Here is a 26,154-nt window from a genome sequence, read left to right as displayed (position 1 = left end):
CTCGGCATGCACACTAAAGCAGGAAATCCCCTCTATTACTTCCTGATTCCCCAAAAAGGGGGATGGGTTTGCCCCATTCTGGACCTACGGGTCCTCAACAGCTATCTGACGAAGTTCACATTCTGTATGCTTATGTTCAACGTGCTGTCTCGCTCTATTCGTCGAGGTGACTGATTCAACTCAGTCGACCTGCCAGAATACTTATTTTCACATAAGCTTCCTGCCAGCACACAGGAGGTTTCTGAGGTTTGCTTTTCAAGGCACATCCTACGAATACCTCGCTGTCCCATTCGGGCTAGCACTAGCTCCCTGAACGTTCAGCAAGTGTGTAGAGGCAGCTCTCACACCCCTGAGAAACAAGGAGCTGAGAGTCTGCGCCTACATATACGATTACCTGCTTTGTTCCCCATCCCGGGAACAATCGATACGAGACACAACTTCCCTTGTAACCTGCCTCTCCGAGCTAGGGTTCAAGATCAATCAGTAAAAGAGCTGTTTGGTGCCAACACAGAGAATATAATGCCTAGGCGTAATGCTTGATTCGCTCTCTTGTCAGGCAACACTCGGAAGACCGCATCGCGTCGTTCCAATAGTGCTGCGGTTGATGGTGTCCACCATCTCTGCCTACTGAGGATGAGAGACTTCCTGTGTTGGGTGTTTGCCCAACATTCAATCGCCAGAGAGAGGTGACTTCCGCATGTCTTTCGTCTCTCAGTCATGAGGAAAATGCAAAAAAACTGAGTATGGACCTCACAACTCCGCATTGCTCACATAAATTACCTTGAATTGCTGACAGTGCTTCTTTCAATAAAAAACGTTCTACCCTCCCTTCGGAATTGTCACATCTTGATCAGAATGGACAATACGACTGTAGTGGCGTACATCAACCGCCAGGGTGGCACTCGCTTCCTGTGCTTACACAGACTATGCGTCAGGATCATTCTGCTGAGCAGAACACACCTACTGTCCCTACATGCGATCCTGGTTCGAATCCAGGCTCTGTCGCAGCCAGCCGAGACCGGGAGACTCATGGGCGGCGCACAATTGGCCCAGCGTCGTCCAGGGTAGGGGAGGGAATGGCCGGCAGGGATATAGCTCAGTTGATAGAGCATGGCATTTGCAACGCCAGGGTTGTGGGTTCGTTTCCCAGGGGGGGGGGCAGTATAAAAAATATATATATACAGTGGGGAGAACAAGTATTTGATACACTGCCGATTTTGCAGGTTTTCCTACTTACAAAGCATGTAGAGGTCTGTCATTTTTATCATAGGTACACTTCAACTGTGAGAGACGGAATCTAAAACAAAAATCCAGAAAATCACATTGTATGATTTTTAAGTAATTAATTTGCATTTTATTGCATGACATAAGTATTTGATCACCTACCAACCAGTAAGAATTCCGGCTCTCACAGACCTGTTAGTTTTTCTTTAAGAAGCACTCCTGTTCTCCACTCATTACCTGTATTAACTGCACCTGTTTGAACTTGTTACCTGTATAAAAGACACCTGTCCACACACTCAATCAAACAGACTCCAACCTCTCCACAATGGCCAAGACCAGAGAGCTGTGTAAGGACATCAGGGATAAAATTGTAGACCTGCACAAGGCTGGGATGGGCTACAGGACAATAGGCAAGCAGCTTGGTGAGAAGGCAACAACTGTTGGTGCAATTATTAGAAAATGGAAGAAGTTCAAGATGACGGTCAATCACCCTTGGTCTGGGGCTCCATGCAAGATCTCACCTCATGGGTCATCAATGATCATGAGGAAGGTGAGGGATCAGCCCAGAACTACACGGCAGGACCTGGTCAATGACCTGAAGAGAGCTGGGACCACAGTCTCAAAGAAAACCATTAGTAACACACTATGCCGTCATGGATTAAAATCCTGCAGCGCATGCAAGGTCCCCCTGCTCAAGCCAGCGCATGTCCAGGCCCGTCTGAAGTTTGCCAATGACTATCTGGATGATCCAGAGGAGGAATGGGAGAAGGTCATGTGGTCTGATGAGACAAAAATAGAGCTTTTTGGTCTAAACTCCACTCGCCTTGTTTGGAGGAAGAAGAAGGATGAGTACATCCCCAAGAACACCATCCCAACCGTGAAGCATGGAGGTGGAAACATCATTCTTTGGAGATGCTTTTCTGCAAAGGGGACAGGACGACTGCACCGTATTGAGGGGAGGATGGATGGGGACATGTATCGTGAGATCTTGGCCAATAACCTCCTTCCCTCAGTAAGAGCATTGAAGATGGGTTGTGGCTGGGTCTTCCAGCATGACAACGACCTGAAACACACAGCCAGGGCAACTAAGGAGTGGCTCCGTAAGAAGCATCTCAAGGTCCTGGAGTGGCCTAGCCAGTCTCCAGACCTGAACCCAATAGAAAATCTTTGGAGGGAGCTGAAAGTCCGTATTGCCCAGCGACAGCCCCGAAACCTGAAGGATCTGGAGAAGGTCTGTATGGAGGAGTGGGCCAAAATCCCTGCTACAGTGTGTGCAAACCTGGTCAAGGCCTACAGGAAACGTATGATCTCTGTAATTGCAAACAAAGGTTTCTGTACCAAATATTAAGTTCTGCTTTTCTGATGTATCAAATACTTATGTCATGCTATAAAATGCAAATTAATTACTTAAAAATCATACAATGTGATTTTCTGGATTTTTTTTAGATTCCGTCTCTCACAGTTGAAGTGTACCTATGATAAAAATTACAGACCTCTACATGCTTTGTAAGTAGGAAAACCTGCAAAATCGGCAGTGTATCAAATACTTGTTCTCCCACTGTATATATATATATATATTGTGACGTCACGAGAGGCTACACAGCTTTCAGCGGGATTGCTCAAGTAGTGCAAGGAGACCAGGTTCAAACAAAACAAGGATTTTATTATAGGTCTTGGGAACTTAATCGAAAATATAACAAAATTCTGTTCTCTTGTGGCTCTTTAAGGGTTAACAGTTCAGGGATGTCTCTTCCACATCCAAAATCATAATTCTCACTCGCTCAGATAACTTTTTCCCCAGCCTTACTGTAGTCCACGTTGCAGCTAGTGGCCAACCCAGCAAAAAGTCCTTCCAAATGTCTCTCACGTATTTCCACAGGTGCATATATCCAAAGGTGAGTATTTCCCAAAGGTAAGTATCTCCAAATCCTTATATTCCTCATGGAAGTGGACGTGCAGCACTCTTGTCCTCCAGAGAGCCCAGGTTGGAGACTGTGTTTCTTCACAACCCACACACTCACCCTCAGTGTGTCTCTTCCCTTCCACAAACCTTCAGCTCATCAGCTCCTGATTTGTTTCAGCTGCGTGGGAAGCTTGGCCATAGAGGGGTGGAGTTCCCGACCATACCAGCAGATGGAGCCATAGCTGTCTGGGTTTGCAGCCATCTCAGGGGATGTAACGTCCCTCCAGGACACAGCCTCTCGGACATCACACATCCCCCCCTCCTGGGACCGACGTCCTCGTCGGGGTAAAGGCAGCGAAGAAGGCATCACGCCGGGAGAGGGCATCCGCATTGCCGTGGTGCTTGCCAGCCTCGGCTGTTTCCACTCCATCCAGTGAGTTGGTGCTGTGTTGTACAGTGCCGGTCTCCGGGGGTCTCTCGGCTCTCACTCTCCTCTGTCTCGGCGAAGGCACGCCAGCATGGAGCTGCTAGCACGATTCCTGTGACTGCTCTGCTGGGCCTCCCATACTGGCCTGTGAGAGGGGGAAGCTCTTGGGTGCCTGGGACGTCTTCTTCACTGGAGAACGGAGCACTTTCCTGGGCTGCGTTCTCTTCTCCCGTATCCGGACCAGTCTCTGTGTCGGTCTGGGCACCTGCCATCCCTATCCGAGCCCGGGCGGGAGTGAGTAATTCGGAGGATTGCACCGGAGCCTTCCCAGGATGAGTCTTGCCTCTCCGTTTCCGAGGTACTCGGGTTATCCTCTCCTGAGACTCTCTCCAGAGTGGGTAAAAGGCTGGGCAGTCTCGTCCAATTAGGACAGGGACGGGGAGGGAATCAACCACCCCCGCCATCGTGTGTATGGTTCCCCGTGTGCTGGTCATTGTAAGTTCAGTAATGGGGGTATTCTCTGGTGTCTCCATGGACACAGGAAACTGGGAGGACTTTCCCCCGGGGTCAGACACGTTGGGCCCACCAAATCCTTACGCACCAGGGTGGCCCGGCTACCAGAATCCAGTAAGGCCTCCACATCATGGTGATTCACAGTTACCGGGCAGGTGGGGGTCGATCTGGGCCGCCATCTACGACTCCCAAGAGCGAGGCAAAACGGTGTGTGGGTGCTGAGCTGGAGGACTCGCAGTGGGCATAGGTTCATCGGCTGGTTTCCCACACTGCCAGGAGATATGTCCCATCTCCCCACACCGGCAACACTGTCGAGTTTCCCCCTCCTGGTGTACTCTTCTTGGACCCGCCTGGTTTCTGGCTCCCCCTGGAGCCGGGATAAGTCCTGACGTGGCTGGGTTCCAGACCTTGGGGTCCTTTGGACGGGTTCTTCCCATTTGTGGTGGGGCCGCACTCCTGGGGTCTTTTCGGGAAGCATTCAGCATCTCCGCTGTGGCCTGGTACTTTTCCACAGCTTCCACGGTCAGATCAGCCGTGGTCAAGGCCTGTTGACTGATGAACCGTTTTGCCTCATAAGGCAGGGCGCGTAGGTAACGATCCACCACAACGGCCTCCACCACCGCCGCTGCTGTATTCCTCTGCGGATCCAGCCATTTCCCTTGCGATTCGGACAAGTTCATGCATCTGCGCCCGAGGAGGTTGGTCTGGTTGGAAGGTCCAACTGTGAAAGCGCTGGGCCATACCAAACTTTGTGAGTCCATATCTGCTGAGGATCTCAGACTTCAGGGCATCATAGTCAGTAACCTGGTCAGGGCCCAGGTCCCGACAGCATTCAGCGATTCCCCGGTTAGAAAGGGGGCTAACAGACCAACCCACTGTTGCTTGGGCCAGGCTTCCCTAGTGGCCGTGGCCTCAAATGCATGCAGGTATGCCTCAATGTCATCGGTAGCTCCCATCTTAGATATAAAGTCACTTGCCTTTATTGGTGGGTATTTTGGACCACCCTCTGTCTCTGCAACTGCAATTCCTCTGCCTTCAGAAGGTTGGCTTTCTTTGCTCCTCCAAGAGAGCCACGTTTGCTTGCATCTGGGCTTGCTGGCCAGCAACAAGGGCTTTCAATATGTCCTCCATTTCAGTCGGGCGGGGAGCCTACGGCCAACTTGGAAAACTGGGGGATCAAACCTTCGGTATCCTCCTCTGACATGCACTATTAACGCTTGAGCGTGCCCGTATTCTCCACCATCTGTGACGTCACGAGAGGCTACACAGCTTTCAGCGGGATTGCTCAAGTAGTGCAAGGAGACCAGGTTCAAACAAAACAAGGATTTTATTATAGGTCTTGGGAACTTAACGAAAATATAACAAAATTCTGTTCTCTTGTGGCTCTTTAAGGGTTAACAGTTCAGGGATGTCTCTTCCACATCCAAAATCATAATTCTCACTCGCTCAGATAACTTTTCCCCAGCCTTACTGTAGTCCACATTGCAGCTAGTAGCCAACCCAGCAAAAAGTCCTTCCAAATGTCTCTCACGTATTTCCACAGGTGCATATATCCAAAGGTGAGTATTTCCCAAAGGTAAGTATCTCCAAATCCTTATATTCCTCATGGAAGTGGACGTGCAGCACTCTTGTCCTCCAGAGAGCCCAGGTTGGAGACTGTGTTTCTTCACAACCCACACACACTCACCCTCAGTGTGTCTCTTCCCTTCCACAAACCTTCAGCTCATCAGCTCCTGATTTGTTTCAGCTGCGTGGGGAAGCTTGGCCCATAGAGGGGGTGGAGTTCCCGACCATACCAGCAGATGGAGCCATAGCTGTCTGGGTTTGCAGCCATCTCAGGGGGATGTAACGTCCCTCCAGGACACAGCCTCTCGTGACATCACATATATATATATATATATATATGTATTCACTAACTGTAAGTCGCTCTGGATAAGAGCGTCTGCTAAATGACTAAAATATAAATGTAATACTGAACGTAGGAGCAGATTTATTGTCCAGAGGGAATCCCCATCAAGGGGACTGGAGAATCCTTCTCTAAGTGGTGAAACAGATCTGGTAGAGATACGGTCAAGCATCTGTAGATCTCTTTGCACCTCAAGAAAACAAACACAGCTCGTTGTTCTTCACGCTATCAGGAGACACACCACTGGGAGTGGACGTGCTAGCACACCTTTGGCCAAGGATGTTCCTTCACGCTTTTCCTCCCCTCAGGCTTATCTCTCATCTTGGTAGCCCCTCGATGGCAAGGCAAGCTCTGGATAGCGGAGATCATGCTCCTGCTATACGACAAGCCTTGGCAACTCCTGTTACGAAGGGATCTGCTGACCCAAGTGAACCAAGTGATTTTCCAACCTCACCCGGAACCCATGGCCCTCTGGATGAGACAGGCTTGCCACTCAGTCATACATACTATCCAGAGTGCTAGGGCCCCTTCTACATGCTCACTGTATAGAAATAAGTAATGCATTTTTGAGAAGTGTTGTGACCAAAAATAGATAATTCCTTACCAATGCTCTGTATGCAAGGTTTTATGCTTCCTGCAGGACCTTTTGGACAGAGGGAAGGCTTTCTTCACTGTTAAGGTCTATCTAGCCGCTATCTCGACCTGTCATGTAGGCTTCGGCAAAAACACGGTGGGAATCCCCCCACCCCCCTGTTATGTTGTTTCATGAAGGAGGCATGTTGCATACGTCCAGTTCCCAAGCCTTTAGTCCCGTCATGGGATTTGTCAATTGTGCTTGAGGCTATTACACAGCTGCCTTTTAAGGCGTGGAGATGAAATGTCTCTCCTTTAAGACTGCTTTACTGGTCGTCCTTACGTCCACAAAGCCAGTGAATGTTAGTTCACCATTCGTGCCTACAGTTTGCCCGGGGCTTTTCCAAGGTTACCTATTTGCCCAACCCTGCCTTTATGCCTAAGGTTAGCAGCAATTATAATTGTCTCGCCTTGGATCTTGTGACTTTCCACCCGCCGCCTTTTCTTTCTATGTCCAGTTTGCGCGTTGTGTTGGATAGGATGAGAGCTTTGCGCAAGAGCGACCAACTCTTTGTGTCCTGGGCATCTCCCTGTAAGGGGAGGCCCCTTTCTCGTCAACAGTTGTCACATTGGATTGTGAAAGCTAATATATTGGCTTATAATAGCAAGGGGTTACAGCCTCCGCAGGGCACAAGGGCTCACTCCACCAGGGGTATGGCACTATTCAAGGGCATCTCCTTACAAATGTGTATGGTTGGTTATTCAAGCTACTTAGGAGATTCTGGTAAATCCCACTGAAAGATGTCTCACTCGTAATTTAAGAGAACCAGGGTTACTCAAGTAACCGTACGTTTTTGTTTGGAATACAATTAAAAGTGAAAAATCTGAGTCTCAACGTAATTCCGTTGCCGTGGAATTGCCCTTCTTACTTTTAGTTTGGCTGTTAATACAACAGTATTCCAACTGGTGGGTTATTGTATAGAGATCCAATAATTCATGTAAGTATGTAATTCTATGGATTATTGTTCTTTCAAGCAGGCGACAGCCTGTCCGTTTGAGCATCGGCAACATGAGGTGGTTGTGTTGTATTAATATGTATCACTGTCTGCCAGTTGTCCTTGTGGTTTCACCATCTCTTTCTCTCTCTCCTTCTCGGTCTCTCTGTCTCCCTCTCTCTCTATTTCAATCTCTCTCTCTCTTTGCAGGGGCTCCAGGTCCAGTCAAGTTCTGACGAGAATGGTCGGAAGCTCGGGGTCACATTCCGAACAGACAGTGAGTCTCTTTCTCTTTCTCTCTCGCTCTCTTGCTCTCTCTCTCTCTCTGTCGACTATTTAACATGGCCTTGCATGAAAACTGCCTGCCCTTTCCATTCCATACTAAAGTTGCCATTTTACCACCCCAAAAGTTGCCAATTCTCAGAGTCTCAGCCCCGACCAAACTTCGCCCAGCCACCCCCCACCAACAAGAAGTTAATATCTCAGAAGAAAATTTTTCTCTCCAGTAGCAAATCCTGATTTTCCCAGCAGTCAGCTGCTATTATCCATGACTGTCAGAGGGAACAGCTTTTCTGAAAAGCCCCTCTCTGGTTTAGCATCACAATTGACTGCAGCTCAGAGCCAGGGGGCGTGTGCGATACAGCCCGCTGCTCCTCTTCCTCTACCTGAGAGGACATGGGGATCATAGTCAAAAGAGATGGGGAGAGGAGGGGAGGGGGCAGCTCCTTGCATGGCTGCACATTCTTGTCCCCAGGCTTGGCTCAGAGAGAATCTCACCCACTCACCCGTCCTTCAGTCTTCATACATTTACATTTGAGTCATTTGGCAGACGCTCTTATCCAGAGCGACTTACAGTTAAGTGAGTGCATACATTTTCATACTGGCCCCCCGTGGGAATCGAACCCACAACCCTGGCGTTGCAAACGCCATGCTCTACCAACTGAGCTACATCCCTGCCGGCCATTCCTTCCCCTACCCTGGACGACGCTGGCTAATTGTGCGCCGCCCCATGGGTCTCCCGGTCGCGGCCGGCTACGACAGTCTGGATTCGAACCAGGATCTCTAGTGGCACAGCTAGCACTGCGATGCAGTGCCTGCGATGCAGTGCCTTACACCACTGCGCCACTCGGGAGACTTCATCCAGGGAGCCCTGTTCTGAGCTACCCATCATGCTCTCTGATCCATCCTCTTTCTTCTCTTTAAGTTGGGGTGAGGGTGATTCTCTGTGCGGTAGAAGAGGAAGGGAGTAGTTTTAGGACTCTAAGCACTGCAAACAAGTTTAATTGTGACAATAAGGTTGTTTTGAATTTGAGAAATCACCAATCTCTCCATCTTTAACATACTCTCACTATGATATCTTCTTTCTAATCGTCTCTCCTCTGTTCTCCTCCGCCAGACTGCTCTGTGAACTGGAGTCCATTGGGGAAGCATGCCATCCATGGGGTGAACAATGTGACATTCAGCCACCTCTCCTGTGACAGCCAGGCTGCTGTGGTGGTCCACTGGATGCCCAGCCCTCTAGGTATGCATTACGCATTTAAATTCTTCCATATGATAAAAGAGAGTCGTTATACAGACTAGAGATCAATGGGCAAATCTAATCCAGTGTCTGTGAGGTTAGACATGAGCAGTCATTCCTAGTGAGTGGAAATCCGTGTCTAGAAGTTAGTGGTTGACCTACTTTTTAAATGTTTCTACCAAGATTGTTTTGGGTAGATCATATTACATCTGGGAGACACTATAACATTTGATAACCTCGGTATGTTTGTGGGGAGACACGTGTGCTTCCTACACCTGGTTGCACACAGGAGTCATTTATGTTTATCTTCAGCATCTCAGGCCGAAGGGTTACCTTCCCCCAGTAGGCTTACTCTGCTACCCTGACAGTCACAGATCTGCCCCTCAGGGGGAAGGGAGGAGGAAGGGATCCATATCCTACACAACAACCCTGTGATTTGTCTGTGAAGAAATGTGTGTGCGTGCGCACGCACTGTGTGTGTGCTTTGTCTTAAGTGTCTCTGTTTGCACGCAATATGTGCATGCCTGTGTGTGTGACAGAGAGAGAGAGAGCAAGACTGGGAGAAAGGAGGCTTCCTCCTCTTCTGTCTACTGAGGCGTTGCTGAAGCCTTGGCTGATCCTCAGGGCAATGTAGCCTGTTGTTCTCTAGGACAGGGGCACCACTGCTCAGGTAGAAGGTTAAAGAAAGAAGGGGGGAAATTAAATAAAAGGGCAGAAGAGAAAGAAAGAGAGAGCTGACGCTACTGACGCTGGGAAAAAAACATGCCTGAAGACAGCCCAACCTGTCTGACAGCTTTTTCCTTCCAGTTTTTTCTCTCTCCTCTGTGTTTGTCTGTTGATGGTGATGCTGATGGTATCTGTGTGGCGGTAGAGGTAGAAGAGGTGAAGGACAGAGAGAAGAGGAGGAGGAGGAGGAAAGAGGAGGTGTGGAGTTACAGCCACCACAAAGAGGAGGCTCTTTCAGCTTCAAAGCGTGCACACACACAAACACACACACACACACACAGAGCCTCCTCTCCCCACAGAAGGTAATAGAAGCCACAGGGAATGTGTGTTTTCTGCCTCTGCTGCTGCCTTGGACTGATAAGGCAGAAATGTAATTAACGGGGAGGTGCGCTGGCACACTTTGAAGGGCACGGGAATGCTTCCTTGGCACGCAGACACCCTCCCTCTTGTCCTCTGCATACCTGGGTTCAAATACTATTCAAAATATATTTTAAATGCTTAGCTGTGCTTGCTTGAGCTTGCCTGTTGCTATGAATCAATAGAGAAGTCCTAAAAGTGCAAATCCTGCCTGCCTGGCACTCCAGACAGGCTAAAACAAACACTCAAAGTATTTGAAAGATTTAAAATAGTATTTGAACCCAGGTGGGGTCCTCTGCCAGGGCACAGCACAGCCTCTCTCCCCTGCCAGCTCATATTATGGTCTCTCATAAAAACGTGTTTGAAACTATGCCCTTACCTCAAGCGTGTGTGAGCATGACTAGCTAATGTGTGTGGACTCCTACTAACTTCACAAACAACATCCGCTTCATAATTAGGATATACAGTATCTTAAAAGGTTTCCTCACAATATTTGTACTTTGGTCATGTTTTGGCCTAAATCCCTCCCTTTCCAGTTCTTATTCATTGTTTTGGGACCCAGTTAATATTGTTCGTTTGTGATTTACGTAAGTTACCCTAGAAATGAAATTACAGTTGCTAACGGTAGAGGACATATTGTGACCTTGGGTTCTATCTGACATTTTGGTAAAATAAGTATTCATCTCCCTTGGCGTTTTTCCTATTTTGTTGCATTACAACCTGTAATTTAAATTGATTTTTATTTGGATTTCATGTAATGGACATACACAAAATAGTCCAAATTGGTGAAGTGAAATGAAAAAAAATTACTTGTTTAAAAAAATTCAAAAGAATACATAACGTAAAAGTGTTGCGTGCATATGTTTTCACCCTCTTTGCTATGAAGCCCCTAAATAAGATCTGGTGCAACCTTCAGAAGTCACATAATTAGTTAAATAAATTCCACCTGTGTGCAATCTAAGTGTCACATGATCTGTCACATGATCTCAGTATATATACACCTGTTCTGAAAGGCCCCAGAGTCTGCAACACCACTAAGCAAGGGGTACCACCAAGCAAGCGGCACCATGAAGACCAAGGAGCTCTCCAAACAGGTCAGGGACAAAGTTGTGGAGAAGTACGGATCAAGGTTGGGTTATAAAAACATCTGAAACTTTGAACATCCCACAGAGCACCATTAAATCCATTATTAAAACATTGAAAGAATATGGCATCACAACAAACCTGCTACGAGAGGGCCGCCCACCAAAATTCACGGACCAGGCAAGGAGGGCATTAATCAGAGAGGCAACAAAGAGACTAAAGATAACCCTGAAGGAGCTGCAAAGCACCACAGCGGAGATTGGAGTATCTGTCAATAGCACCACTTTAAGCCGTACACTCCACTGAGCTGGGCTTTATGGAAGAGTGGCCAGAAAAAAGCCATTGCTTAAAGAAAGAAATAAGCAAATCCGTTTGTTGTTCGCCAAAAGGCATGTGGGAGACTCCCCAAACATATGGAAGAAGGTACTCTGTTCAGATGAGACTAACATTGAGCTTTTTGGCCATCAAGAAAAACGCTGTGTCTGGCGCAAACCCAACACCTCTCATCACCCCGAGAACACCATCCCCACAGTGAAGCATGGTGGTGGCAGCATCATGCTGTGGGGATGTTTTTAATCGGCAGGGACTGGGAAACTGGTCAGAATTGAAGGAATGATGGATGAGGGAAACCTGTTTCAGTCTTCCAGAGATTTGAGACTGGGACGGGGGTTCACCTTCCAGCAGGACAATGACCCTAAGCATACTGCTAAAGCAACACTTGAGTGGTTTAAGGGGAAACATTGAAATGTCTTGGAATGGTTTAGTCAAAGCCCAGACCTCAATCCAATTGAGAATCTGTGGTATGACTTAAAGATTGCTGTACACCAGCGGAACCCATCCAACTTGAAGGAGCTGGAGCAGTTTTGCCTTGAAGAATGGACAAAAATCCCAGTGGCTAGATGTGCCAAGCTTATAGAGACATACCCCAAGAGACTTGCAGCTGTAATTGCATTGGGGGGGTGAATAGTTACGCACGCTAAAGTTTTCAAATTTTTTGTGTTATTTCTTGTTTGTTTCACCCCAAAAAATATTTTGCATCTTCAAAGTGTGATGATGCAAATGATGCAAACACCCCAAAAATCAATTTTAATTCCAGGTTGTAAGGCAACAAAATAGGAAAAATGCCAAGGGGGGTGAATACTTTCGCAAGCATTTTACATTTTAGTCATTTAGCAGACGCTCTTATCCAGAGCGACTTACAGGAGCAATTAGGGTTAAGTGCCTTGCTCAAGGGCACATCGACAGATTTTTCACCTAGTCGGCTTGGGGATTAGAACCAGCGACCTTTCGGTTACTGGCACAACGCTCTTACCCACTAAGCCACCTGCCGCCCCAGCCGCAAGCCACTGTATAGGTGAATTTGTCCCAATACTTTTTGTCCCCTACTGTTGGGGGGACTATGTACAAAAAATGTCTAAACGGTTCACCCAATATGGATGAAAATGCGCTCAATTTAAAGCTGACAGTCTGCACTTTAACCTCATAGTCATTTTATCATTTCAAATCCAAAGTGCTGGAGCACAGAGCCAAAACAACAAAAAATGTGTCACTGTCCCAATACTTTTGGAGCTCTTTGTATGTCAGATTTGTAAAAAATAAATTGTTTACCTTATTTACATAAGTATTCAGACCCTTTGCTATGAGACTTGAAATTGAGCTCTGGTGCATCCTGTTTCCATTGATCATCCTTGAAATGTTTCTACAACTTGATTGGAGTCCACCTGTGGTAAATTCAATTGATTGGACATGATTTGGAAAGGCACACACCTGTCTATATAAGGTCCCACAGTTGACACTGCATGTCAGAGCAAATACCAAGCCATCAGGTCGAAGGAATTGTCCGTAGAGCTCCGAGGCAGGATTGTGTCAAGGCACAGATCTGGGAAAGGGTACCAAAACATTTCTGCAGCATTGAAGGTCCCCAAGAACACAGTGGCCTCCTTCATTCTTAAATGGAAGAAGTTTGGAACCACCAACACTCTTCCTAGAGCTGGCTGCCCGGCCAAACTGAGCAATCGGGGGAGAAGGGCCTTGATCAGGGAGGTGACCAAGAACCCGATGGTCACTATGACAGAGCTTCAGAGTTCCTCTGTGGAGATGGGAGAACCTTCCAGAAGGACAACGATCTCTGCAGCACTCCACCAATCAGGCCTTTTATGGTAGAGTGGCCAGACGAAAGCCACTCCTCAGTAAATTGCACATGACAGCCCGCTTGGAGTTTGCCAAAAGGCACCTAAAGGACTCTCAGACCATGGGAAACAAGATTCTCTGTTCTGATGAAACCAAGATTGAATTATTTGGCTTGAATGCCAAGCGTCATGTCTGGAGGAATCCTGGCACCATCCCTACGGTGAAGCATGGTGGTGGCAGCATCATGCTGTGGGGATGTTTTTCAGCGGCAGGGACTGGGAGACTAGTCAGGATCGAGGGAAAGATGAACGGAGCAAAGTACAGAGAGATCCTTGATGAAAAGCTGCTCCAGAGCTCTCAGGAACTCAGACTGGGGTGAAGGTTCACCTTCCAATAGCACAACGACCCTAAGCACACAGCCAAGACAACGCAGAAGTGGCTTTGGGACAAGTTTCTGAATGTCCTTGAGTGGCCCAGCCAGAGCACGGACTTGAACCCGATCTAAAATCTCTAGAGAGACCTGAAAATAGCTGTGCAGTGACGCTCCCCATCCAACCTGACAGAGCTTGAGAGGATCTGCAGAGAAGAATGGGAGAAACTCCCCAAATACACGTGTGCCAAGCTTGTAGCATCATACACAAGAAGACTCGAGGCTGTAATCGCTGCCAAAGGTGCTTTAACAAAGTACTGAGTAAAGGGTCTGAATACTTATGTACATGTGATATTTCAGTTTTTCTAAATGTCTAAAAACCTGTTTTTGCTTTGACATTGAGGTATTGTGTGTAGATTGAGGGGAATAAAAAAAAATCAATTTTAGAATAAGGCTGTAATGTAACCAAATGTGGAAAAAGTCAAGGGGTCTGAATACTCTCTGAATGCACTGTAAGTGTTACTTTGACCCTGTTCTTGCCTAGTAATCTTTAGGCCTACATAGGCTACTGTAAAATGCATTTGAGGTTTTCTTGGAATAGAAACACCATAATATTAATCAAATTAATTAAGCTAAAATATCAGAAATTCATTTTAAGGAATAAAGGCCAGGATCATCTTATTTTCATAATCAAAGAGAATAACTTACATAATCTCAAACTGCAGCGGTCAAATGATGTGTGCAAAGAAGCAAGCACCAAGAGAGAAAAACACGTGTGAAAGCTTAATTACATAAAGAATATTAGTGGTACTATAGCCATAATATCACAAGAAAATGGAGAATGGAACAAGAATTGAATGAGTCACATTTGAATTGAAACGACCGAATGTCGGCCTTTAACCATCCAAATATTTTATACAATATTCTGCCCTTATTTCTATTTTTGAAGGACTTGTATTAACGGCTGTTTTAGGTACAGTAGGCTATAGGCCTACATAGGCAACTGTAAAATGCATTTTGTTATAGAAACATACAAAATTCATTAATATTATAGAAACACCATCATATTAATCAATTCAATTGACCCCACTGGTGGTTTGAACGAGCATTAACGGCAAGCACGTAAAGCACTGGACCATACCACAGCATACCGCACACTATACTACTGTATGACTCAACTTTTAATTGAGGACCTTCTGTTTATGATATGTTGGGGATAGTGTCATGGGTGTGGTAGTGTTTGTGGTGATGTTATGCTGTAATCTGACATGGGTGCATTTTTGTCAGCGATTGAATGTGTATTGTTGTTTCTATTCAGGTATTGAACGTGTGTATTGTCTGTGTGTGTCATTCTGTCCAGGTATTGAGCATGTGAAGGGCTTCAGAGTATACCTGGAGGATAAGAACCCAGAGAGGAAACAGTGTCAACACGTGATCCTCAAAGACCCACGACAGCTCAACTTCTCCTACAAGAATGTGGTAAGTCTGACCAAAGACACAGCTAACAGGGTTTTTTTCTTCCATGCACCTGGAGGTAAGGTGTGAGAACTAGCTTAGTTTCCAGTCAGATTTCTCTGAAATATAAAATGCACAATAAGACAAGCTCAAGTCTTACCAGGTTATGTGTTTGGGTGCTGTAGCCCTTCAAAGACTTGATGACCGAAACACATCTATTGTGACTGCTGATATTAAATCAAAGTAATATGAAAAAAAAAATGGCTGACTTTTCCCCTGAAGTATGCCTTGTTATTCCCTGACAGAAGATGAGCTCACAGGCCTTCCCTGGCCTGGCTTTCGAGACAGACTACATGGTCCGCGTTGTTCCCTTCCCCACCTTCATGAACGACAGCTTCTTCCCCCCATCCTTCCTGCGTACAAACTGTAAGTGGAATGCAGCTCAAACTGCAGGCCCTAGTTGTAGGCTATAACTAGAGCCCAGAGTTAAGTCACTACCACCAACTTTAAGTGGAATATCAATAAAGCCAGGACTAGGGACAGGAGTTTTTCTTGATCTGATCAGGAGGAAAACTCTTGGCCCTATTGATAACGTTGTAGCTAACAGTAATTGTAATAGTAGTGTAACTGTTGTTGAAGACTCCTGTTATAACCTGTTGTCTTTCTTGTTTGTTTTCAGCCTGTGAAGTTCTACTGGGCCCAGACAACCTGGTCTGCAAACCATGTAAGTTATCAAGTTTCCCATATCTGTGTAGTAATGCTGTAGTTACTCTAGTAACAACATTGTGTTAACATGTAATATATTGTGTAACAGTAATATTATATCCTAATTGTTTTGTAATTGCATAGTAATGGAGTTGAGTGAAAGCTACTGTTTATTGAAATACTGTTATGAAATAATTTTGTGAAAAATAATGATTATGGATGAAACCACCAGAAATCCCTATAAATGCCCATTTGCTCATATACATGGTTTAATGTCTGTCCTGTCCTGTCCTGTCTGTCTTGTCTGTCTTGTCTGTCTGGACCAGTCTGGAAGCCCAAGACTCTCAACATCTCCCAGCTGGGCTCCAACCTCCATGTTGTCTTCGACCACGCCCCCTCAACCTTCGGCTTCGCCATCTACTACCTGTACTACAAGCTACGACAGGAGGGACCCTTCAGGCTTAAACGCTGCAAACCAGTAAGAGCAGGATTACATTATGTGATGGCCACATAGTTTTTACTGGTAAGGCGTCGCAAAGGGTGCTGATCTGCCCCAATGTCCATATAGTCTCATTCATTATTATCTTAAAGGTAAAATCTGAGATAAGCATTCCTACCTACTCTGAGATTTTTTTTTAATATGGACCCTGAGCTGCTTCTAATGTGTTTCCCAGACATTGAGGAGGATATAGTACGGTTATGGTATGTTGACGTGTCTTGGCCTCGGCCCCTTTCTACCGGGCCCCTACCGGCTGGGCCTCTCTCTGACATCCTATGACCGCCTGGGACACATCCATGGACTATCCTACTTTCACTCAGTCAGTCAGTGACAGTCAGAAGCACTCTGAGGTAGACCAGGGTTTACATGCTATTTGAAATCATTTCAAACACTTTACCTGTGCTTGGTTAAGTTTACCTGTTGAAATCGAACCATTAGAAAAGTCCCAAAGGTGCAAACCCTGTCCATCTGACAGGCTAAAGCAAAAGCAAATCATATTTGAAAGGATGTGTTTGAACCCAAGTCTGGTCAGACCCACTCTGAGTTCCTGAAGATTTTCCCAGCAGAACATAACTTCATTATTCAGGGCTGGAGGAGAGAAGAGTCTCTCTCTCTCATATGTTGCCAGAACAGACAGCACTTTGTATCCAGGATGCATAGTTTTAGCTGTGGAGAGAAAGAGTAAAGCATATCATCTCCCCTGTTCCTCCTATAGTCAGTCAAGTCTTCTAGCTGGCCTGCGCTACTCGTTCTGTCTTTGAACAATGATAAAAGCCCCCCTAGCTAGCTCTAGATCTCATTCAGATACTCTCTTCTCACATACTGTGTTTAGAAACGGGACCTGCTTAGGTCATCAACAATGTGATTGGTTAAGAGGTGAAAAAAGAAACTATTATGATGTCAGTATTCCAAACCCTCAGTCAGAAATGCATGAGACTCCTCAGCTCTGGGCATTGTATCACTACAGAAACAGCATGATAATAATGCACTCTTCTACTCTATTTTTGCAAAGGAGTTTAATCTGCCCATAACAACATGCGTTCTTCAAGATGTGATACCAGGAACCTATGCGATTGAGGTAAAGATTGATTCTCATGACTCTGGCTAAAAGTAGTAGACTATAGGAAATAATAAGGTGCTATTGTGGACGCACCACTGATATAAACCATGAAGAAACCCAAATAAGCCATCTCTGCTGACTCATATTTCCTTCCATACGTCTTTTGTCCTTCAGCTGAGAGATGACACCAACATTACCAGAAGACAGGCCCAGTACCACGTAAGCCAAGGTGAGCTGAGCTGCATGCTACTAGCTAACATCACAGTCTTGCATCTGGACTGACACCCTCTTACTAAACTCACATTACATTACATAAGCCTGGATGACTGGGGAGTTGCCCAAGTCTTCTAGGTGTTTATGTTCACTTTGATGAGTAAAAGCAAATTGACAATTCTTTGGAAATGTATTTGCTTGTTTGTACATGTCTTTCTGTCTGTTGTCCGTGTCAGTCCACTCACCGTGGGCAGGTCCTATCAGAGCCATGGCCATCACTGTCCCTCTAGTCATCATGTCTGCCTTCGCTACACTCTTCACTGTAATGTGCCGGAAGAAACAACAAGGTACTTTTCTTTATTCATAATAATAAAACGTTTTACATTCAGGGCTCTATTTTCGGCTGGCATTAAGCCAGTGCAATTGTCAAATGCAATTTTGACCTGTTAAAGCTGGCACTCTTCTATTTTCAACCCCTAGCACCACGATTGGTAATTTACCAGTCTTATATGAGCTCGCTTGCGCTGAGGTGGGATGGGTGGCAATGTCTGAGGTGTGTCCTTAAAAACATGCGCCAAAGTGCCAATTTCAGTATACGCTGGTGGGGATATTTAAGACCAACCAAAAGCTGGTCTTAGCGGTAACGTGGTTGGTTATGGTGTGGATTTTGACAGTGGAAGCGCAGCCTATCCAGCCGTGACGTACCATGCCCATATGCACATGGAACAAGAGAGATGTGCTTTTTGTGCACATAAACCTTGTATTTAGAAACATAAAAAACAAATATTTTTTCCCATTTTGTTTTATTTGATTATAAACCAAGCATAGCCTCCCCTCCTCTCAATGAAGTCAGTTTTTTTTGTCATGCCCACTGCATTCGCCAAGTAGTCAAGACTATCGATAAAGCGTTTGGCTCGTGAGACTGCTTTGAAATAATTCTTAATCACCAAAGCTGTATTAAAAGATCAAGTTTGGCAGCAACAAAACAGTGAGTGGACATCCCCTTTTTATCTATGTAGGCTATTGCATTATTTTAGCCAGCTCGTTATTATTTTAGCCAGCTCGTTATTATTTTTGGATGTGCGTAGAAAACCCTCCATGTAGGCTATATGTCCATCATGGAACGAGAAATTAGATAATCCGGTGACACTAGTATTTAGAAACATTTAACTTATTTTCCTATAACAATTGCTTGTTTTCCATTTGTTTCATTAAAACAGCCCTTTGTAGGCTAGTAGGCTACTATAACGAAAGCTGGATCAACAGCAATCCGTCAGGTGTTCTTCTTATCCTGGACATGGATTAGCCAAGTAGCCTATCCATAAAAGTTTTTAAAATTGTCTACTTGTGAGGCTTTTGACAACATGCTTTTGCATTATTCACAATTCACATAGGCCTACTTGCAGTGCATACTCCAATTCGGCTTGGATCCATCCCATTTCCAAAGAGCGCCTCCTGTTCCATTACCAAAGATGTGCTCCTTCAAACATAGGCTATAAAAAAATGTCAAAGTCAAAGTCCTATAATATCAATTGTAGGCCTAGGCTACAGTATATCTTGCCTATTGAGAACGTTACGTGCCTCACACATACAATAGAATTTACAGGAGCCTAGTATTTTTATTTGAGGAGATGCCTAAAGGTCTACACTCGTTGAAGCCAATTAGCCAATTACAACAATATTGACTGTCAACACTCCAAAGATATTGAGCAAACACTAGATGTTATTTTTTTTACTATTGCTATCACTCATTACTGTAGCCTATGCTTTTTAATAAACTTTAGCAGCCTATCAGTCCACAATGGACTAGGATGAGAATATTTCGTGCCCCCAGCCGAATTGGAGTTGATGACAACGCAAAGACCATCAATAACCTACCGAACTTGAGACAAATGCATGCAGTATTAAGCCATGAAATGCCTTAATTGGCCAAGCCCTCGTCACACCTACAACTTGTTTATTCATCAAAACCCATCCCTTTCACACCACAGTCAGCTATTGTGCTCATAATAACGGCTGTTAAAATAGCAAAAATATTTCTGACACACCCCTGGACCTATAGCGCTACCACCAGCACTTAGATTTACCACCGAGTGGCGCAGTGGTCTAAGGCACTGCATCGCAGTGCTAGCTGTGCCACTAGAGATCCTGGTTCGAATCCAGGCTCTGTCGTAGCCGGCCGCGACCGGGAGACCCATGGGGCGGCGCACAATTGACCCTGCGTCTTCCAGGGTAGGGGAGGGAATGGCCGGCAGGGATGTAGCTCAGTTCGTAGAGCATGGCGTTTGCAACGGGGGGCCAGTATGAAATAAATAAAAAATAATGTATGCACTCACTAACTGTAAGTCGCTCTGGATAAGAGCGTCTGCTAAATGACTAAAATGTAAATGTAAACGTTTGTTAAAAAAGAGCCCCTCAGTCTACATTCTGTCTATTTACGGAATCTACCTTTAAAAAAAATCAGTATTCCAACATTTACAAATATTAGTAGACGTTTAGTAGAATAGGCCAATGCATTTCCCTTCATCTTTCTTTATTGTATTCATATTGTATTAATACTGTATATTGTGTTGTACCTATCGATCTGTGCAGAGAATATCTACTCCCATCTGGATGAGGAGAGCTCTGAGTCATCGTCACACACCACAGCTCTGAATGCAGACAGACCCTGGCCCCGGACTAAGGTGTTTGTCTGCTACTCCTCTAAGGACTGCCTCAAACACCTCACAGTCATACAGAGCTTTGCCTTCTTCCTCCAGGACTTCTGTGGTTGTGAGGTAGGAACTAACCTTCCAAAATAATGCTCCTTCAAGCACAAAACCTTTTTAGCTAGGTTATAGCTCCTCAGCTTAGCTCTATTAAGGGTTGGCTCAGGCCAGAGAATTGAATGTGATGGAGGTTGGGGTTGGGAATGGAAATCAGGAGTGTGTGTTTTGTGCCACCTGCTGGTTGATCCCATGAAGTGTGTGACTTCATAGTTGTTGAATTAGTAGTAGTAGCAGCATATATTTGATAGGAATGGCTCAGTAACAGTCTCGTCCACCAGCCTGATCTGATGAGTTTAGCTCAGTACATGCTCAAAAATAGTATTACTATTCTGTATTATATTATATTAACCCATAATAGTAACAATGATGACTATATACAATCGGAATCTGAGTACGTCTGTATGTGGTTGTGTTAGCACTGGCGGTGATATTATAGTTGAACCCCTCCCCATTCCATCCCCCTGTTCCTATTTTATATCCCAGGTGACTCTGGACCTGTGGGAGCACCTGCAGATCTGTAAGGAGGGGCAGATGACCTGGCTGAGCCGGCAGATTGATGAGGCTCACTACATCATCACTGTCTGCTCCAAGGGCCTCAAGTACTATATAGAGAAGAAGAGCCGCCGGGGGAAATCACCAGCCAGAACTAGTGGAGGTGATTGATAGGTTTATTTTTGACTGATTGTTTGATTGATTATATTTATTTGACAATTGAAAACCAAAAGTGTCCAAAACATTGTCAGACCTCTACTGCGTTAACAACGGCAGTTACAACGGGTGTCCTTTTGGTTATGTTAAGTTGAATAAATACATATACAGCCAGTACATGCATTTTAAAAAACGATCAAGGATAACACAATAAAGTCACTGACTTAATTGTTCATTGTTTTTTTTTGGGTGTAGGAGGAGGAGCAGCAAACGGATCAGAGCTCTTCATTGTCGCCGTGGCCATGATTGCTGAGAAGCTCTGTGAGGCGCGCCAGAAAGACCAGGACCTGTCTCGCTTTATGGCCGTCTACTTCGACTACTCCCACGAGAGCGACATCCCGACTATGCTGAGCCTCGCTCCCAGGTTCAAGCTCATGAATCAGCTCCCTCAGATGTTCAGCCGCCTCCACTCCCGCCAGCTCAGTTTACCGGAACGCCAGCCACAGCCGCTCAACATCAGCAAGAGGAACTACTTCCGGAGCAAGTCGGGGCGGTCTCTATACGTGGCCATCTGCAACATGCACCAGCACATCTCGTTGGAGCCTGATTGGTTCGAGAGGCAGCTGAAACCCGCTCCACCGGCTCCGCCTCCGAAGCAGCGTGACACTGCCGGAGCGTCATCGTCATCATCATCATCATCACCTCACATGGAGAAGTTTGACTCTGGGCTGGTGCTCAACGAGGTTCTGTTTAAGTTGCCATCAGAAAGCGAGGGTACTCTGAAGAGGAACGTGCTGCTCACGTCTCTCCCTCCCAGCCTCAGCCTGGCCCACTGTTCCCTGGACAGACCTCACATGGAGAAGTTTGACTCTGGGCTGGTGCTCAACGAGGTTCTGTTTAAGTTGCCATCAGAAAGCGAGGGTACTCTGAAGAGGAACGTGCTGCTCACGTCTCTCCCTCCCAGCCTCAGCCTGGCCCACTGTTCCCTGGACAGACCTCACATGGAGAAGTTTGACTCTGGGCTGGTGCTCAACGAGGTTCTGTTTAAGTTGCCATCAGAAAGCGAGGGTACTCTGAAGAGGAACGTGCTGCTCACGTCTCTCCCTCCCAGCCTCAGCCTGGCCTTCTCTCAGGGGAAAACTGGGGGCACATCAGGGGCCTCGTCTGGTTTGGGACCTCTGGGTCTGGGGTCTCTGAGGCCTGTCGTCCCTTCCCAGGATGGAGACGGGTCAGCCAGTCCCCCAGAGATGCCCCGGGACTCTGGGATCTATGATTCCTCAGTGCCCTCATCTGAGCTGTCCATCCCCCTCATGGAGGGCCTGTCACCTGACCAGGCTGACTCCTCCTCCCTGGCCGACAGCGAATCATCTTCTTCCGGACTGGGTAAGAGACCAATGATGTTGTATGTCTAAAAATGCCTAAAATTATACATGACATTTTCACTTGCTAAATAGTAAGTGGTCATGAACCATAAGTCAAATTGAGAATGAGTCAGATTTGAAGCCCTATGCCTAAATATGCCTGAAATTATGCTGTATGACATTTTCACATTTAAATACAGTAGGACTGATAATGAACCATGAGTCAGATTAAGAATGAGTCATCTAATTTGAATCGGATTCGGAGATGATTCAGTCAGATGAGTCAGAGTGACATCATTTCAGACATATTTGTTAATCCACTCCTTACTCATCTCCACCACTGGTTGTTTCTATTCCATCATTAGTACCATTTAGGGTTGCAAAACTACCGTTAATTTAACAAAGTTACCGTAATCTTCTGTCATTTTGGTAATTAGCAGGTAATCAATGGCCATCTATGGTAACTTTGGTAATTTATACTTGAATAACTTTTTTTTTTAATAGTATTAATTGTTTATATATGTGTCCAAATTGTCCATGAGTTTCTAGTGGATAGACCAAATGGTTCAAGAGAAAATTGCCTAATTAATGAAAAAAGCATCTAATCAACAATGGCATTTTCAATTAAGTCTGCAACTCTTCCAACTATTGACTTTTTTCACAACTGCCACCAGTTTGTCACCAAAACATATACATCAAAGACATATTGACATAGTAAAATAAATACAAGTGTGTCACATTTTTTTAAAGGATATTTCCTGCTGAACCCTCATATTAAACACCAATGGTGTTCTCTAGTGAAGTCCTGTGTTTGTTGTGTTGTGTTGTTGTGCCTCCTAACTATGCTGAATATCTCTTAAATCGTGTGTGTCTGTTATCGCCAGGTGATGAGGAGCCCCCTGCTGTCCGCTCTCTGCGCTGTGCCGTGCCCACCATCTGTAAAGCTGAGCCACACCACCACCATCTAGAGCAGTCTGAAGGACAGGGACTCACTCCTGTTGCTGTTCCTCCCTTGTAGTGAACTTAACATTACATTACCTGGACATGCATGGCCACTTTAATGCCTTCATTAACACGGCCCTGATTCTGACCCAGAATAATACTAGCTATATACTCATTGGATCCCATATGAACAGTGTACAGTGACCAAGCCCATGGATTCTAGTGATGTCATCTGCTTCAGAATCTCTGTGGACTGTGGGCTGATAGAACACGGAAGAATGATGATGTCACTGTTTTAGAACACCGAGGGTGATGTCACTGTTTTGTGAACCTTCTAAGTGGCAGTAGCAGTTGTCTGGGGTTGTGTGACTGTGAAGGCAAGGCATAATAATTTAACCAAATGGTTTTATGTTGTTTTGCAGCGCTGTCCTGTAATTGTTAGTGGTGTAAAGGTGTTTAATTTAGACTACACCAGATCTGCCTTTTAAAACACCCCACCCCATACCAGGTTACCAGTTCATCAAATGGCCGACTTCAATGTTTCTCAATTCTGGTCCTCTGGTGCGTCGAAGAGGTTACACATTTTTGTTCCAGCCCAGCACAAACACACCTGTTTCAACTCCTCTACTAATAATCAAACCCATGATTACTTGAATCTGGTGTGTTAGTGCTGGGCTTGAACACAAATGTGCGACTTCAACGATGTAGTTTGTTTCATACTGGGACAATGATGTTTTGATTGAAAGAGCATTTGTTTGTATGTTACTTTATTTTAATTTATTGTCAATGATGAAATATGAAATAACTTTTTAAGGTACAGTACACCAACATAAGGATACAAGGTGCTGGAGTGTCAAAGCACTTTTACTTGTTTTTTTAAATGTAATTTTCGCACCAATTTGGTTTACTAATAGAAAAGGTTTGACAACTCTTGTGGAAGAGGTCAGATATGTTGGGAGTACTCACACTTTTTATCATATTTTTGAAACCAGCAGTTATGCAAATGTTATCTCACTCACAGTAATTGACAGGGGTTTGATTTTAGGAGCATTTTCATTTTATAAACTAAATGCCTTTATTTGAAACTTGGGAAATATACTGTTATTCAACTCTTACAGAGCAAAATGTAACCCAGGCTTTGTGGGTCTACTCCAGTGTATGTTCCAACAATGTTTCCAGTGCCAGTCATTTTGACAACACTTTCTTTGTTTTTGGAAATAATCTGTTTTATTCCAGTTTTGTATAGTTTTTAGATTATTTGTTTTATTCTACATTATATATATACACTTTGTACTGTTTTATAGTACTCAAATGTAGGAAATAAGCATAAAATGAAATGAATTGTAATTAGTTCATTATTGAAGCCTCGGACAACCAGGTCAAGGAGACGAGATTTAGAAGGATGACTCGGCGAGACAAAACATTTTCCTGCTCAAAGTGTGTAACTAAACATGTCATTGCAAGAACACAATCTGTAATATCATTTACACTCTTTAGATGGCAACATAGATGTATATTTGATATCTGCCCAGTTGAAGTAGTATTTGTAGTGGTAGTCCAATCGAGTGAGCAACTGATTTCACCAGTAGCACTGTGCCAAGTGCACCTGCAAGTGTACTTGTAAGTCCAAGGTCAAGATACAAACTGGTAGTCAAAATACAATGTAGCCTATTGCATGTTTTAGTAACTGTCAAATGTGGTGTGATAATGATTGGGATAGAAACCTTTATAAAACATGTTTTTTCCCCCAAACCCACTTCCCCAACCCCTACATTTAAGTCACATGTTAGTTTGCCTATTATAAACATTATGGCTTGCATTAGAGTGACAGTCAGTCAGCACTGCTCAAGTTCAGTAGCAATATGGAAAGTTTATCCATTATGAATCTACATTTTTTAGATTGTGTAGATTATCTTCCCATGGTGAATAGACTACTATTCAAAAGAGAAAATCACTGTAAAAAGAGGATTCGAAATCACACCGACGACTTCACTTCCTGTAGGCCTACTTGGTGTTGAGTACTGCAGGGATCATCAACTAGATTCAGACACGGGGGCTGGAACATAATTACAGATAATTTGACTGCAAACCTTGCTTACATTTGTATACAATCACGTGTCTCTCTATTATGCGTGGGAATACATGGGAACAGATTTCCTAAATTAAAATCACTTGGAGCAGATGTCCAACAATGGAAATTCTAGAAAACAAACATTATTTTTATTTCTTATTCTTTTTTGCTCAGAAAACTTTGGGAGCCAAATAAATCCACTGGCCGCCAGTTGGGGAACCCTGCTGTACTGTATTATCTCACAAAAAAACACCTTGGTCACACACACACACACAAGGTAAAAGTAGTTTTATATTGGATATTCAGTGGATATTCGGTTTTCTCTCGTCAACAGCTATTGAACCAAGCATGCCAATGACTATGAAAATTGTATATTCTGAATCGGGTGCATGGAGAACAAAAATATACACTGCTCAAAAAAATAAAGGGAACACTTAAACAACACAATGTAACTCCAAGTCAATCACACTTCTGTGAAATCAAACTGTCCACTTAGGAAGCAACACTGATTGACAATACATTTCACATGCTGTTGTGCAAATGGAATAGACAACAGGTGGAAATTGTAGGCAATTAGCAAGACACACCCAATAAAGGACTGGTTTTGCAGGTGGTGACCACAGACCACTTCTCAGTTCCTATGCTTCCTGGCTGATGTTTTGGTCACTTTTGAATGCTGGTGGTGCTTTCACTCTAGTGATAGCAT

At 44.9% G+C, this 26,154-nt stretch overlaps 1 protein-coding gene across 1 annotated transcript; it reads left to right on the top strand.

Annotated features, from left to right (window-relative positions):
• The first annotated feature begins 7,717 nt into the window (after positions 1-7,717).
• Positions 7,718-25,475, top strand: LOC121578338 (interleukin-17 receptor D-like). The gene is made up of 13 exons (XM_041892655.2): positions 7,718-7,818; positions 8,938-9,063; positions 15,087-15,205; positions 15,487-15,607; positions 15,861-15,905; positions 16,213-16,364; positions 17,398-17,463; positions 17,620-17,674; positions 17,895-18,005; positions 20,251-20,435; positions 20,910-21,081; positions 21,330-22,457; positions 23,320-25,475. Exons 2-13 carry the CDS (start codon positions 9,048-9,050, stop codon positions 23,451-23,453), a joined length of 2,304 nt encoding a protein of 767 aa, XP_041748589.2. The 5' UTR covers positions 7,718-7,818; positions 8,938-9,047; the 3' UTR covers positions 23,454-25,475.
• Positions 25,476-26,154: the final 679 nt, after the last annotated feature.

The sequence above is a fragment of the Coregonus clupeaformis genome, chromosome 12 (genome assembly GCF_020615455.1).
Source record: "Coregonus clupeaformis isolate EN_2021a chromosome 12, ASM2061545v1, whole genome shotgun sequence".
Lineage (NCBI taxonomy): Eukaryota > Metazoa > Chordata > Actinopteri > Salmoniformes > Salmonidae > Coregonus > Coregonus clupeaformis.
The sequence above is the reverse complement of the archived record's forward strand: the minus strand, read 5'-3'. Positions and strand labels throughout refer to the sequence as shown.

Excerpts from the sequence above, each read along its gene's own strand:
- LOC121578338 (XM_041892655.2), top strand. Across the intron at positions 15,906-16,212 it reads CAACCTGGTCTGCAAACCAT|TCTGGAAGCCCAAGACTCTC; the intron begins GTAAGTTATCAA and ends TGTCTGGACCAG. Across the intron at positions 17,464-17,619 it reads CAGGAACCTATGCGATTGAG|CTGAGAGATGACACCAACAT; the intron begins GTAAAGATTGAT and ends TTTGTCCTTCAG.